The 14014-nt window shown below is 38.1% G+C and overlaps 1 protein-coding gene across 2 annotated transcripts in view; it reads right to left on the bottom strand.

Annotated features, from left to right (window-relative positions):
• nlgn3b (neuroligin 3b) overlaps positions 1–13765 on the bottom strand; it is a 30956-nt gene extending 17191 nt beyond the window's left edge. The window contains exons 1-4 of one of the 2 annotated variants that reach the window (XM_041800616.1): positions 13566–13765; positions 6636–7305; positions 2244–2303; positions 1212–1361 (exon numbers count right to left, since the gene is read on the bottom strand). In XM_041800616.1, coding sequence (XP_041656550.1) covers positions 1212–1361; positions 2244–2303; positions 6636–7116 — 691 coding nt within the window. In that variant the 5' untranslated portion in view covers positions 7117–7305; positions 13566–13765. The remainder of the gene's footprint in view (positions 1–1211; positions 1362–2243; positions 2304–6635; positions 7306–13565) is intronic. The other variant, XM_041800617.1, reaches the window with a different exon arrangement.
• Positions 13766–14014: the final 249 nt, after the last annotated feature.

Below are 14014 nucleotides of genomic sequence, written 5' to 3'. Positions count from 1 at the left end.
GCAAATGTAGCTTTGATAGCTTAAGCTTTAGCAATGTGAGCTTTGTTAAACATAGCTAAAGGCAGCAGTGCAGTGATGTGTTCAGAAGTGGGTATTCTTCATTGCAAAGTGAGGATACTCTATGGTGACAAAAAAATAAGTGGGTATACTCCGTATACCTGCGCTACATCATTGGCTAAAAGTAACATAGCTATGTCAGCTACGTAAATACATAGGTTACCTTTGTATCTACAAAGGTAATGTAGTTTCATGGCTAACAAAGTTATAAAGCCGACGTGGTTAATGTTAGCTGAGTTGGCAACATAGCTATAATATTTGTCCAGCTAAAGTAGCTTCCTTAGCTTTAGCCTTAGCTACATTAGCTGGATTAGAGTGTTTTTTGAGTGAGGACAAGCTAGCTTGTCCTAACAGTTGGCTACATTAAACCTTTTGAAATTAGGTATTGCAGGTCAGGTTTTTGACTTTTAACTTTTGGTATCCTTACCCTTACCTTAACACTCTACCTATGCCTTAGTGGAAGTTTAATCCAATTTCATTCTAAAAGTTTCAGAGTATTTCCACTCAGACAGAAGCTGCATCTCACAGGAGTGGTTTGAAAGCTTTGGTCTGCAGCCAGACTGTCTTACCTCTCACTGCGCTGTGTACTTTGACCTAAAACTGGGCTTAAAGCCTTGATATCTGATGCTCTTAACATTTATACAGTAAAAATCAAACATTCCCTATGCAATAACATATATTATGACTGGGTGACTCTCTAAAGAGTGAAATTAAAATCCTGGGTTTGTTGTTCTCAGCTCTATGTTTACAGTCTTTGGAGAAAATATTTATTCTTAATAATTAAGTGTCATCATAAAATAACAACTAAAGGGGAAGAAATAGACATTCCAAACTGAGGAAAAGATTACTTTTGGTTAAAAAAAAATGGTTGAAATCAAATGAACTCCAGAATGTATCCTGTCATTTGGAAACTTGTTGATAAATCTAGAAGGGATGTGGAGGGAAGTGTGGACAAGAGGGCATGGGGAGCTGAGTGACAAAGGAGATGTGTCTGAAGAGAGCATAGTCTTACTCAAACATCATTGTCTCTCTGTAGTCTGCACAACTCAGTTTATAAAAGCAACATCTCTGGAAATCAATGAGTTCTATCCAAGGGTCTACATACTCCATTTATAACATCATAAAATGTTACCACACATGGACGTTGTCATCACCTAATATTCCGATTCTGTAGTTGAGCGTTACGACAACAACATTCCCATAACTGGCCAGCACGCTGCCATCCATCATGTTCCCGGTGCCCTCCATGTACGAGCCTCCGTGGATGTAAACCATTACAGGTCGAGCTTCGGAGTCTCTTATATCTGTAACATCAATACACACACACACAAACACAGACACAGATGCTGAGCAAACAACTGCAGAGGCAACAGTAATGAAACAGAGAGTTAATGGAGCACCGTTAATAAAACTTGATATAAACAGCATGAGTCAGAGGGAGATCAGTATGAGGTATGGGGGAACGGCTGCTTAGAAAAGGTGCTGAGAAGCAGTGGTAGGCCTGTGGTTTGGAAGCTGTAATGACATTCAAAATGCATGAAAAATACACTCTGACAAGAGGTGTATGAATAAAAGGATCAGGAGCTTTATAGTACATGCTCGTCCTGGCACTCTTATGCTCAAGATTGGAGATCAAGAAAGTGAGGAAAGTATATTGATTTGACTTGTGGCTCGATCTCAGTTTGGTAAAATAAATACTGAAAATTCAGTATTGAGGTAATTTAACAGTAAAAATGATTGACATGCACAAACTTATAAACTATTATCATATACATAGATGTAAGTACTTCTTAAGTACTATAACCTAAAATAGAGTCTTTAGTTTTCAATAAATAGAAAATCTATACTCTTGTTTGGAGCCCAATTTACTATATTGACTTAGGACTGTCTTTAAAGGGACGATGAGCGGGATAAGTAGATAATGCATCTCTGGATCAATGTGCACAGCAGCACAGATGTAACACTTACTGAGAGGATTGCCACTGTGCTCAATTCAAGACATGAGATGCAGCGAACTTATGTAATCACAAATCAGATAACAGCATTATTCTTACTCCTCCTAAAATAAAAGAACCCCCGCAGTTCCTCAGTAAAAAAGAATTGAAAGATCTTCATCCACAGGAAAAAAGAAACTCAAGCCAAAAGAATCCATGCATCAAAACTGTGAGCTGTTAAAAAAAAAATACCTTCAGATATATGAACCTCAGCATGTGAGAAAGCCGCCCCCTTTTTCTTGTGTTGGCTCCCTGGGATTCACATGAGGGGAAAAAAAGAAGTAGAGAATTCAAAATAGCATGGTTCATTGTGCCTCACTAATATGTATGATCCAATCAAAGTGACAGAATCAGGGAAAAAGATCCATAAATTAGAGGCAAAAAGAAGATTAGCCCATTTACATACACTGTGTTGCACTCTTTCTTTCTAATTGCTTTCTGACAAAATGTAGATGACATTATGTTAAATCTTGAGAGATGCAAGACACCATTGCATTATATACGGTAGAGCTACAAATAAATAAGTGTCTGGAATCTGTTTTTATCAAGCGAGCAAAGCCTTGTTCCTTGTTAGAAGTTTGCAGGAAATGGCACATTGCGTGTGTGTGCAAACACACACTGTTACCTCTGAATGCTTTATTATCTGCATCATTATATTGACCCAGCTGCCTCTGTTTTGACAGTAGGGATATATCTTTCTTGGATCATTTTATCTCTCCATGCAATTATATTTAAACACAAACTCTCATGTTGATTCTCTCACTGCAGCATAGTTATCCTGAGGATGTATGAGGTACAGTGTATGGCTTATTGATGAATTATTAATGAACTATGACTTGATTGGGGCATCAGGGAACCCAAATGAATATTAAATAATATCAGGAATGCAGTCTTTAATTAGTGCTGTTGATAAGCAAAAATAAAAACAGCAACGATTTCACACATGGAGTCTAAAGAATTAAAACTGTGCAGAACCAAAGGGTTATGTTGTTTCCTGTGAATGCAATGTGAATGCAAATGTAAGATTTAATTAACCTGCTTGTATGTGGGGTGAGGAGGCAGCACTCAGACCAGGAGCTTTATAAAACGTGGGCTGCTGCACCATTTTGGACAGCTCCCTCTCCAGCAGGCTGTTTATGTGTCGTTGCTACGCAACTATAGAAAAGTCAGGCAAAGAGTGCCACGTTAAGGCGAACATGGTTTAACTTTGAATGCCGAATGTTTTGTATTATCCTGAGTGCTGCTGAGGGAGGAAACACTCTGAACCCACAGAACAATGTTTAATTGGAGCATTGAAGGAACCTGAATTAGAGTTTGTCAACACTATGTTTAGAGAACACACAGCAGAGCTGTGGTGTAACCTCGCTCTGCTAATCTACACATTCACAGAGCACACACACCAAGTGCTCCCTTGCTGGTTCATTTTGCAGTTCTGTTATACAAAAATAGGAGGGAATCAGCAAGCGATAGACGGGAGTTGACTCCTGTATCTCACTAATTGGCCCCCAACAGACTTAGTGTCTGAACCGAGCAGAGATTCAGTAAAATATAAAGAATTTGTAATTTTCCCCAAACATGGCAGCTGGGAGTGTTAGCTTCTCCTTTGTAATCCTTCATGATTACCTTTGAAGCTCCGTGATGGCTGCTAAATATGCTGGGCTCATCATTTTTAAAGCTAGTTTAGGTGGACCAATACTTGAGCAACTCCCTACCTCAGCGATATTTCACTGAGTGTATAACAGGGAAAAACAAGCACATAACACTGTACATTTCTGTGTAGTTTAGCCTTTTATCCATACACATTCAGTAGCATCAGGGAAATACTTTCACTTTCACCTGCAACACCTACCAAAATATGAAGAAATGTCCATGGGGTAATGGGATATATGTTGAAAAAAGTATCAATACACTGGAATATTTTGCTTTTGATACCAAATTGATCTAAAAATCTTAGATTTTACAAGAAAACGTTGTAATGTGTTTGTTAATAATGATAAATACATGCTCAGATTACACAATAAATACTTTGAAGAAGTTGGATATTACAGTTTCTGTGATAAATGTAAATGTAGATCTCACTGTTAAGCATTGATCAAAAAAAATGTTACAATGTTACAATGTTACAATGTCATTTAGCAGACGCTTTTCTCCAAAGCGACGTACATTTGAGAGCAAGAACAACACAAGCAATGATCTAGACAAGAAGAAACAACATCAGTAAGTGCCATCAAGTGCTTCAGGTTCAATTGGACGCAAGTGCTGCCGTGTAGAGTTTAAGGCACGGCAGCGCCTTGTTTCCAATTTTTAGGATTTAAGTGATTTGTTCTCTTTACTTTGACATTTTTGTGGAAGTAGTATTTAAAGTGGGCTAAAGAGTTCAGGGGCATCTTAAATAAAATATTTTAAAAAGTTATTTGTTGAAACTTTCCCATCAGTAGGATGATAAACATCCATTCCTCTTTTTTGACCTGTGGCTCTATTTTTATTCTTTTGATTGTAATTGTACTTTTTCAGGATTTTTAGTCCCCTTATTTTCTATAATGAGTTGATGATTTGTTAGAATTGCCTCTTAGGCTTTTGTAGTGACTCTCTGGTAAGAACTTTTTTTAAGCAGACCCTAATTACCTAGTTATTTTGTAGTACCAATTGGTAATTATCTAGTAATTCCTCAAGAACTGATCCAAGATGGCATTAGAGATGGCAGCCTCAGTATTTGCTGCAAGGGAGTAATTTACTGTAACTTAAATGCCATTAGAAGGCTCTCTGTGGTAAAATGCCTCATTTCATACGCATATTTGCACTTATTAATCTACTTACAGAACTAATTACTAATTTAATCTATTTACCAAACTAATTCCTAATACCGTATATTTACTGTACTCAAATGCTGCAAGTAATTAATCTATTTATTGTAACTCCTGCTGTGAGAAGGCTGTCTGTGTTAAAATGCCTCATCTTATGTGTATATTTGCACTAATTAATTTACGAATCATACTTATTACTAATTTATTTACCATAATAATGACTAATTAAATCTATTCACTGTAACTCAAATGCTGTAAGAAAGGTCTCTGTGGAAAATACCTTCTCATATGCACATTGCACTAATAACTATCTTAATTGATTGTATCCACCTCCTGTAAATCTGTCCACATCCTTGCATGTTTTATACTCTGATCATGTCTAGTCAGCATCCCCGCACCCTTTGCACATCTTGCTACCACACAATCAAAAAGGACTTGAATATTCTTGAAATATTACCTACAAGAGCTTGTACATACTCAGACATTAATTTTCTAGACTTTTGTTTTTGACCAGTTTTATTTATTTTTCTTATTTTAAGTTTTGATTCCTGTACATTGGGAGCAAAGCTAACTTGACTCAAATTCTTTGTTACATAAGCGTACACTGATTCTGATTCTGAATTCGGTGGTAATTACCTTGTAATAAGTTGGCATTTTACAAGTAATAACTCAGAAATATGGTAATACTAAGGAAGTATTTTCCTAATAATTAAATATTAATTTTCAAGTAATCCCTCATAATATTGTAGCAATTCTCTGGTAATTACATGGTATTTTACCCTAACCTTACTAGGGGTGTAACGGTACAGAAAAATTTCGGTTCGGTAAGTACCTCAGTTTTGAAGTCACGGTTCGGTATGTTTTTGGTCCGGTAATTTAAGTGAATAAATAAAATAGTAAAGAGTCCTTTAAAAAATTCCTGGATCCAGACGGTGATCCGGATCACTCCCAAAATCCAATCAGTTCTTCCTTATGCCATTTCCGACATTTCCTGAAAATTTCATCAAAATCCATCCACAACTTTTTGAGTTATGTTGCCAACTAACAAACAAACCCCGCTGATCACATAACCTCCTTGGCGGAGGTAATTAATAAAAATTAATGCATTATTACTAGGTAATACTTCCTTAATATTATTGGGTCATCACTAGGTAAAATGCCAACTTTTAACCATGTAATTACCAGCTTATTCTTAAAATTACTAGATAATTACCACTTCTAAATAACTAGGTCATTATGGCCTACTTAAATAATGTGCTGTCGACTCTCTCAGCCAATAAGCTGATGTTGTTTGTTAAATTGTCAATTGTGTAACCACTTCCTAGTCAAGATTTCCTGCCCTGTTAAACAAACTGTATGCCTGGTGAAGGTCTAAAGAGGTGCAGATAAACTATTTTTTGAAAGTTAGACAGTGTTAGTTGGAATTTTTACATTAGCACATTGCCACCTATGAAATAGATGTGCGAAGCATTTTTTCATTCGGAAAACCAATGAAAAATATCAAAATTGCAGTAAATTCAATTGTTAACCTTGTGCCATGAAACATTTTGTCTTGCATGATTCTTGCAAACACAGCAATAAGAAACATAATCATTAATTTTAATGACATATGATTGCAACAAGTGAAAAAGGGATGACATAGCTGGGATGATAAATCAGCCTCTAGTGGCAGCAATGACATGAGAATGATCAATCACATACATGCTTCATTGAGATAACATAAGCACCACAATAATGGGCATGGAGAGCCATGACTGTTAGCTCTACCACATCAACTCACCCTCTTCTGTCGGGGCGTAGATGTTCAGGTACAAACAGTCCTCACTCTGATCCTGGATGTATGTGGCCACTGTGTCCAGGTTATAGGTGAACCATATGGGCATCATTATCTCTGGCACCGTGTTGTGGATGTTCTGAGGGCACACAGGCATGAAGTGGGTAGCATTCCTGATACCTGACCAAGAGGACGGCTGCTCAGGGGGCATGAAACGCTTCTCGCCCACAGGTGGGGCAGCATAGGGGACCCCCAGATACTGATCAACGGGCCTGAGTACCTCACTGGGCACAGGGACCCGCAGGCCTCGCAATTTCCCAAACTGGGTGGTCACAGTCGGATAGAATTTCTGGCTTGTTGCCTTGGTAAGTGACCAGCAGGAGCATAGTATCCACCAAAGGAGAGCACAGTGGGTGATGGTTACAGTCCCTTGATGATGGAGAAGGTGTGCAGGCAACAGATGGTCTCTGAATGTAGCCAGCCACATGGTCTGGGCCAGACAGTGCCCTTCACAGCACAAATGCACACTGTTGTGTCCGCTTAGTCCGTCTGCACTGACCCCGTCAAACAGACATCACTCACTGGGCCTTTGGCTCCGACGGTTATCAAATCCAAATACACCTCAGCCAGGTATGAACAGCTTGAACTTCCACTTTTCATTGCAGTGTACATGAATCTGAAAGATGATGATCAGAAAAGGACATGAAATAATGTCAGAACTATAAAATAGTTCTACAAGCACGACTTATATTAGAGGGAAATTCCCCTGCAGGAACCAAAAAAGTCTGTTGTATCATAGATTACAATGAACTACATTGTATTACATCAAATCTTGTCCCATTGTTTTGAATCTTATTGTATTAAATTGATTGTAATCACATGAAATCTTATCATATCCCATTATAAATATTAGGGCTGTCAAACTGTTAAAATCTTAAACCATGAAATCTCAGAATTTCTATAGTTTATCACAATTAATCTCCCCCTTATTATACATTTGGACATTCCACTTTTCTAATCTAAAATGATTTTGGTTTTTGGACTTTTGTACTGTAAGGGCAATCAACTTCCTGTTTGGATAGAGACCTGCTTTTATTTCATAAGAAAATCAGAAACTTTGGGTGCATTGAAGATTATGACACAGAAAAAAGGAACTTGTTATGGAAAAGGAAATAAAGGAACAGTCAAAAATTTGCGATCAGAAGGACCTTTTAGGATAAAAACTAAACACTGTAACAGGTAGCTTGTTTTAAAGGATGTCCTCATATTTTCCTTCACAACACAGTGAAGACTCCATTGTTTAACAAGATATGTGGTTTTCCACCAAATAGGCACAAAAACACCTATTTGGTGTCTCACTTTTACATTTGGAAGCTGTTGGTTTCATTTCAAAATCTTGCCAAGCTTTACTAAACCATTAAACAATAACCAAGTCCAGGTGTCCTCATATGAGCACCTGCTGTTTAGCAGTGCTGTAACTTGTAACTATTCATAACATTGATATAATAAAACAGGATAGCTCAGCGGTTTACATAGCTAATCCCGGTCAGGGCCCAATGAGCATCTAGTGTGGGCCTTTATGGCCATGAACAGCCGTCCTCGATGCTCTTACTTTGGACAGAAATGTTTGCTAAATGACACTGTAACATTGTCAACTGTCTTGCTATATCAAACTTAAAACATTACCAAGCCTTATTACAAGTTTCAATCATAAAATTTGAATTTTTTTTTTACCTTCACCAGTTTTGTGTCAAGACTGGATGTAGAACATTTTTGTGAGAATGGCAGCAACCTTAGATGTACACTAACAAATGTAATGGGCTTTTGTGACCACGAGATGGCAGACAAAGAGTCCCTGAATGAGGCTAACACATCTAAATGAAGCAAAATTAAGTTTCCAAAATGTATTGTCCTCATATGAGGACGCAGGGTCATAGGAAGTTAGAGTGAAATGAGACTTCAAGGAACAGCTGTGTCATCACTCTACATCACTAAAGCTGCAGGGAGATGCTGCAATGGTTTAATCAAAGTGTGCTGAAAGTAACAATAAAGCATGCGATTTATCTGGATTATTTTACTAATCGTGGTACTTAATTCATTGTGATTAATGCATTGATGCTGACAGCCCTAATAAGTATATTTTCTTCATGTATCATGTTGGTTAATGATACGAGTAAATCAATCATCGGCCTGGTCGACTGTCAGGGCTGCTATACAGCATTTGGCTGATTATGTGCTCCACTGTTCTTTAATTTTATGAATTTCTGACCAAAGAAATTAATTTAAAAGTGCAGTGCTTAGGCTCTGCTGTCTTCTTGTCTGTTTTCAGTCTCAGTGTCATCAATTTCCCACCCACACCACAACGTGATAGGCTAGCTAGTGTTATAGCCAATCAACACTGAAGTCTTAGTGCAATTGACATGCTGGTTTTAAATATAGATAATCGGTCTCATGTACTACTAATAGGTGGTGTCAGTCAACCCCTAGTTTATGATATGTTACATCTTATTATATAATTTTGCAATGGTGTAGTATATTCTACTGAGCTGTGTTCATTTGTATTGAATTTAATTGCACTATAAATTGAATCTCGTCATAACAAGCCTAATTACAGTATGTCTCTTTGAAGATGCCATATTATATCCCTCATGTACTGTATCTTACATGTCATTATATAGTGAATCATTTCATATTGTCTGGTATTGAAATGATTCCTATCATGTCATATCGTCTCATACTATATTGTTTCAAGTTATTTTAGCTGAATCATATTGTATCATATCATACTGTATCATTTCATAATGCATCAAATTGTACCGTATCATATTGTACTGCATTGTATCATACCGTATCGAATTACCATGTAGTATTTTACTGCATTCTAACCTTTTATATCATACTGTATCATGCCTTATCGCAGTGATCATCAACTGGTGGCCACATCTGGCACCCCAACAGCTTCTTATCTGGCCCCCAGAACATTACCAAATTCAGGCCATGTGCAGAGGAAAAACATTTGTTCTGGTGTTGTTCTTCTTTTTTACAAACTCCCTACAGCTATGAAAAAAAAAATCCAAAAAGACTACTGAGATTCTTATCTTATCAGTAATGACTTCATGTTTCATCCATTTTTCAGAAATCCATCAGTCAGTCATTACTAGCAAGTATGATACATGTTAAACACGTATTTAACAGTCAATTCTTGAGAAAAACTTTCTTGGGCAGAATTCGATTCCAGGCATTTTGCGAGTGCAATTTTCCTGCTTGGATTTTTCCATTTATTACTACATAGCATAATAGCGTCAAACCCTGTGACAGACTGCATGACAGCCACAGAAATATTCAGCTAAAATATCCCAACCGCCCCTTTGTGGCTGACTGTGATAGAGACTGATCTCACGGTTAGAGCTTGAAAATTATGTGTATTTGAAAGAAAATAAAATATTTAAACAAAAATGTGCTAATTAGACCATTTCAAAAATGTATTCAGTTTATTTGAATGTTTGGCCCCCAAAGCATAGGAAAAAGCTTGCCCCTGAATAAATGTAGTTGATGACCCCTGCCGTATCATATCGTATCATATTGTATAGTATCATTCTGTAACATAATGTATCATATCGTATTGTACTGAATCCTATTGTATCATACCATATTGTATTGGGTCATATTGTACTGCATGGTAATCTATCATTTCATACCGTTTCCTGTCATATCGAATATACTGCATTGTGCTGTACTGTACTATATCATACTGTATGGTATCCTATCATACCAAATCATATTGCATTGCATCTCTTATAATTTCCAACATCTTCTCTCTGTTTCCCAGGTCTCTCTTTTCTTCTATTTAAGCTTGATATCTGTATACCTCTTCCTCTGTTGTGATTAATATTTTGGCAGAAACTGCTTTCTTAAAAGAGCAGATCTATGCTTTGAAATGTATAATCACTGAATTCTGATCTCTGTGTATCAGTGGAGGAGGCGATGGGCAGAATAGGAAAAATCCATCTGCTGTGATGTTGGAGTGATGCTGCGAAAGCATCTCAAGATAAAAGGTGTTAAGCACCTCTTTTCTTATGTAAAAAGCAACAAAGTGAAGTGAGCACAGACTGACACATCTTTAATATGCAGTGACTAGAGATTAGAAGGACCACACTGAGAGAGAAATATCTGATCCGATTGTGATGTGTCAGTGTTTATTATATTTCAAAAACACCAAATACCTCACATCATGAATAGGAAATGTTTGCTTCTTTATTGCGTCTTTCATCTCAGCCACACTGCCAGCCACTGAGATGAAGATGCAAAATGGAAGTGTCTTTGAACAAACATGTCTGATGGGACCACACAAGCACAAACTCCTCTCTGTATGAAGCCCAGTAATTGCAGGTTAATTGAAAGACTTGGGGAAGGCTTTTAGGCAGCAAGAGAATTCAATATCAGACAAAAAAAGAACTTTTCTTTTTTAAAAAATGATTTGTTGTAGTTTTGACTGCTGCAAACTCTCCTTTCACTTCCTACTTCTCTCAACTAGAAACACTGTTCTTAGAAAAAGAATGTGAGGATTCTCAGTTTTAAAGTGAAATATCCCTTGATGTAGGATCTGTTCGTATTTGCACTGATCCTGTTGAACTTCATGCAAATATATACATACTTTTGCTTTGCTTAAGCATGATCAGTTTTGCAGAATACGAGTTTCAGTGTGATGACAAGTGATAACAAGGGTTCACCAGAATGCATGCTCCAGTAAACAGCAGAATACCATTCACCCCTAATGTGCATACTGTATGTAAAATAAGGTATCAAATGTGAGCTCACCCATGGAGAACTACAAAGAGCTAACTGTGTTTTGCTGCCTCCAATTAACTACTTTGTAACCCAAAATGCATCCTGCCTTCGCCCTCATAGGCTAGGATAGCGGTTTGCATAATAAGCTTGACATCAGGATCTCACTGGCGCATCAATGAACAAAGCAAAAACAAGCTTGTTAACCTAATCAAACTTATTGACGAGTACCGCCTCCAGGATTGTGAAAGACTGCAGCTAAATAGCTTTCTCTCAAGTGTGATGAAGCTACAGTAGCTATTAAGTCAGGGGACAATTCCTTCCCTCCTAATATGAGGAGCTAATTAGCCATAGATGTGATGCATTGGCTTTTCTCATTCCCTGCAGCGGACTGTTTACACAAACAGCAAAATAAACACAAAAAATAAGGGCAGCTCTTGTCCTCTTTCACAGGTGCATTAGCACTTAAGCTGTTGTGGACATCATCACTATTTTTAAAAGAGAGGACGAATCAGAGTAATATCACATAAGTTCATTTCAGACATATTGTACATCTCTGCCCTAGGCCGGCTTTGTCTGCATTAATTAACACTTATGAATGCTCCCCATTGCCAGAAGAGGACAGGACTTGTTCCATCCCATATCTGTTATGTGACAATGATGAACGGCTCCCGAGACATTAAAATGGAAAAGATAAAGAACCAGTTTTTTCTTTTTACACTGTAGATCAGGGCACATCTTCTGGTTTGTAGCTGACACTGATAATAAATCATCTTGAGGTAGAAAAAAAAAACTCTTTTCACACAAAACCTGCTGTGAAATCATTAGCAATTATCAAATTAGCCGTTACAGGCTATACTAGGCATTACCAGTCAGAAATGGTTAGCTGTCTTGAGATTATAAAGTAGGCCCGCAAGAAAAAAAAAAAAAAAACATTAGATACTGCTGGGGCTGTTGTAGATCAAAGGGATGATATGAATTCTTAAAATGAGCGGCATTTCCTTTTAAATTACACATGAATTCATGACATTAGTATGAATAGATTTGTCATTTCCTGGCATCATCTCAAACCTCTTATTTAAATAGCAGTGGCACAGGCTGACTTTAAGGCTATGCATAGTATAGCTACTTTCATTTTTTGCTTTACATATCCTCACAGGCTTAGTATCCTTTTTTCCAATTGTGCTCTAGGATGGGACAGATGTGGATTAAATCTTTATAGGTGACACTAAATGGGCCATGTAATAAATGTGAGCCATCACTCAGTCGGGTCTGATTCACTACAAGTTCTTGGGCAATTTTGCCTTGCTAAAGGAAAGGGGTTAAACAAATGTGTCATGCGTTTGATAGACTCTAAAATAACAAATATTTCACATCAGTGCATGCTTTCCTGCAGCAGGCAGGTGTTTATGCATCACTGATGGTGTTACAATCATTTGGGTTACTTGGGACCCTCATACTTTAATTCCCATTTGACTGACTTGATCCTAATTGCAGCCCTATTAGAATGATTGCTATAATCATGTTCCTCTCCCACCATTACAATCTCTACACCTCCATCATTGACAGGCACACAACTCAACACCAATTCAGCACGAATAAAAATCTCTGGGACAACATCAGATCGATTCTTTTCTGGTAGCCTGGGGCCCCTTTACATGAAAGCATTTTGAGAAAGAGCCTGGCATGTCAGACTACAGAGCCGGGTTCCCGATGCCCTTGTAATTCGACTGTGATGTGGATCAAAACCGTTTTACTGGATTCCCCAAATCCCCCCTAATTTAGCCCAGAAATAGGCTAAACAGGAACAGGGATGATGCAGGGGAGAATGGGCTACCTTCTTGGGAACATGCAGGTAGCTCTCAACATAATGATCGGTGCTTTATAAATGAATGCATGCAGACCCTCAGTGAAAAGCAAGCCACAGCCCTGATAGCATCGACAAACTGCTGTAGTGAGGAGCTTGTTTAATCTAGGTCTAGGACGGTGTAAAATTTGGGGAAACGAGAGGAAAATACCGATGTAACATAAGCTGCAGCTTGTTTTTGTCGTTTAGTTAGCACTATAGGTAAAGTGACTGCCAAGGAAGCCAGTGATCAATCAGAACAAAGATCGTCCCTCAGTAAAAAACACATCATTAGGTTAACTCACCTGCTTTTACTGAAGCTGATAAAACGCGCTCCATCTCGAGATTTCCTCCATAGCATGCCCGTCACTCTCGCTGCCTGTGAGACAATGTGTCTGTGTGTGAAATCCCCCCCCCTGCTCCGGTATCAAACACACAGATCTGTACTCTTATCTCCCCTGCTTTGCACACACAGTCTGTGTGCTTTGCGCATTCACGACGCCAAGGTCAGAAGCGCCAACGGTTTTAATGGAGCGCCCACCATACAGATCTCTGTACGGCGCCCACTGCCAGTGCGTTACTAGGCAACCACCGGGATACGCCAGTGCATTAAATTCACCCTCCAACAACCGACAAAATCCCAATTTAGAAACCATTAAGTAACCACCTTAACCTCGGACAGCACTCACGCGCTCACAACGCTTTGTGCTTGGGCATCTACCTTTGACCAGATAAACGAGAGAAGCTCTTAAAG

This window comes from Cheilinus undulatus, linkage group 12 (genome assembly GCF_018320785.1).
Source record: "Cheilinus undulatus linkage group 12, ASM1832078v1, whole genome shotgun sequence".
In the NCBI taxonomy this organism is placed as follows: Eukaryota; Metazoa; Chordata; class Actinopteri; order Labriformes; family Labridae; genus Cheilinus; species Cheilinus undulatus.
Note: the sequence above shows the minus strand (reverse complement) of the source record. Positions and strands in the feature narration are given on the sequence as shown.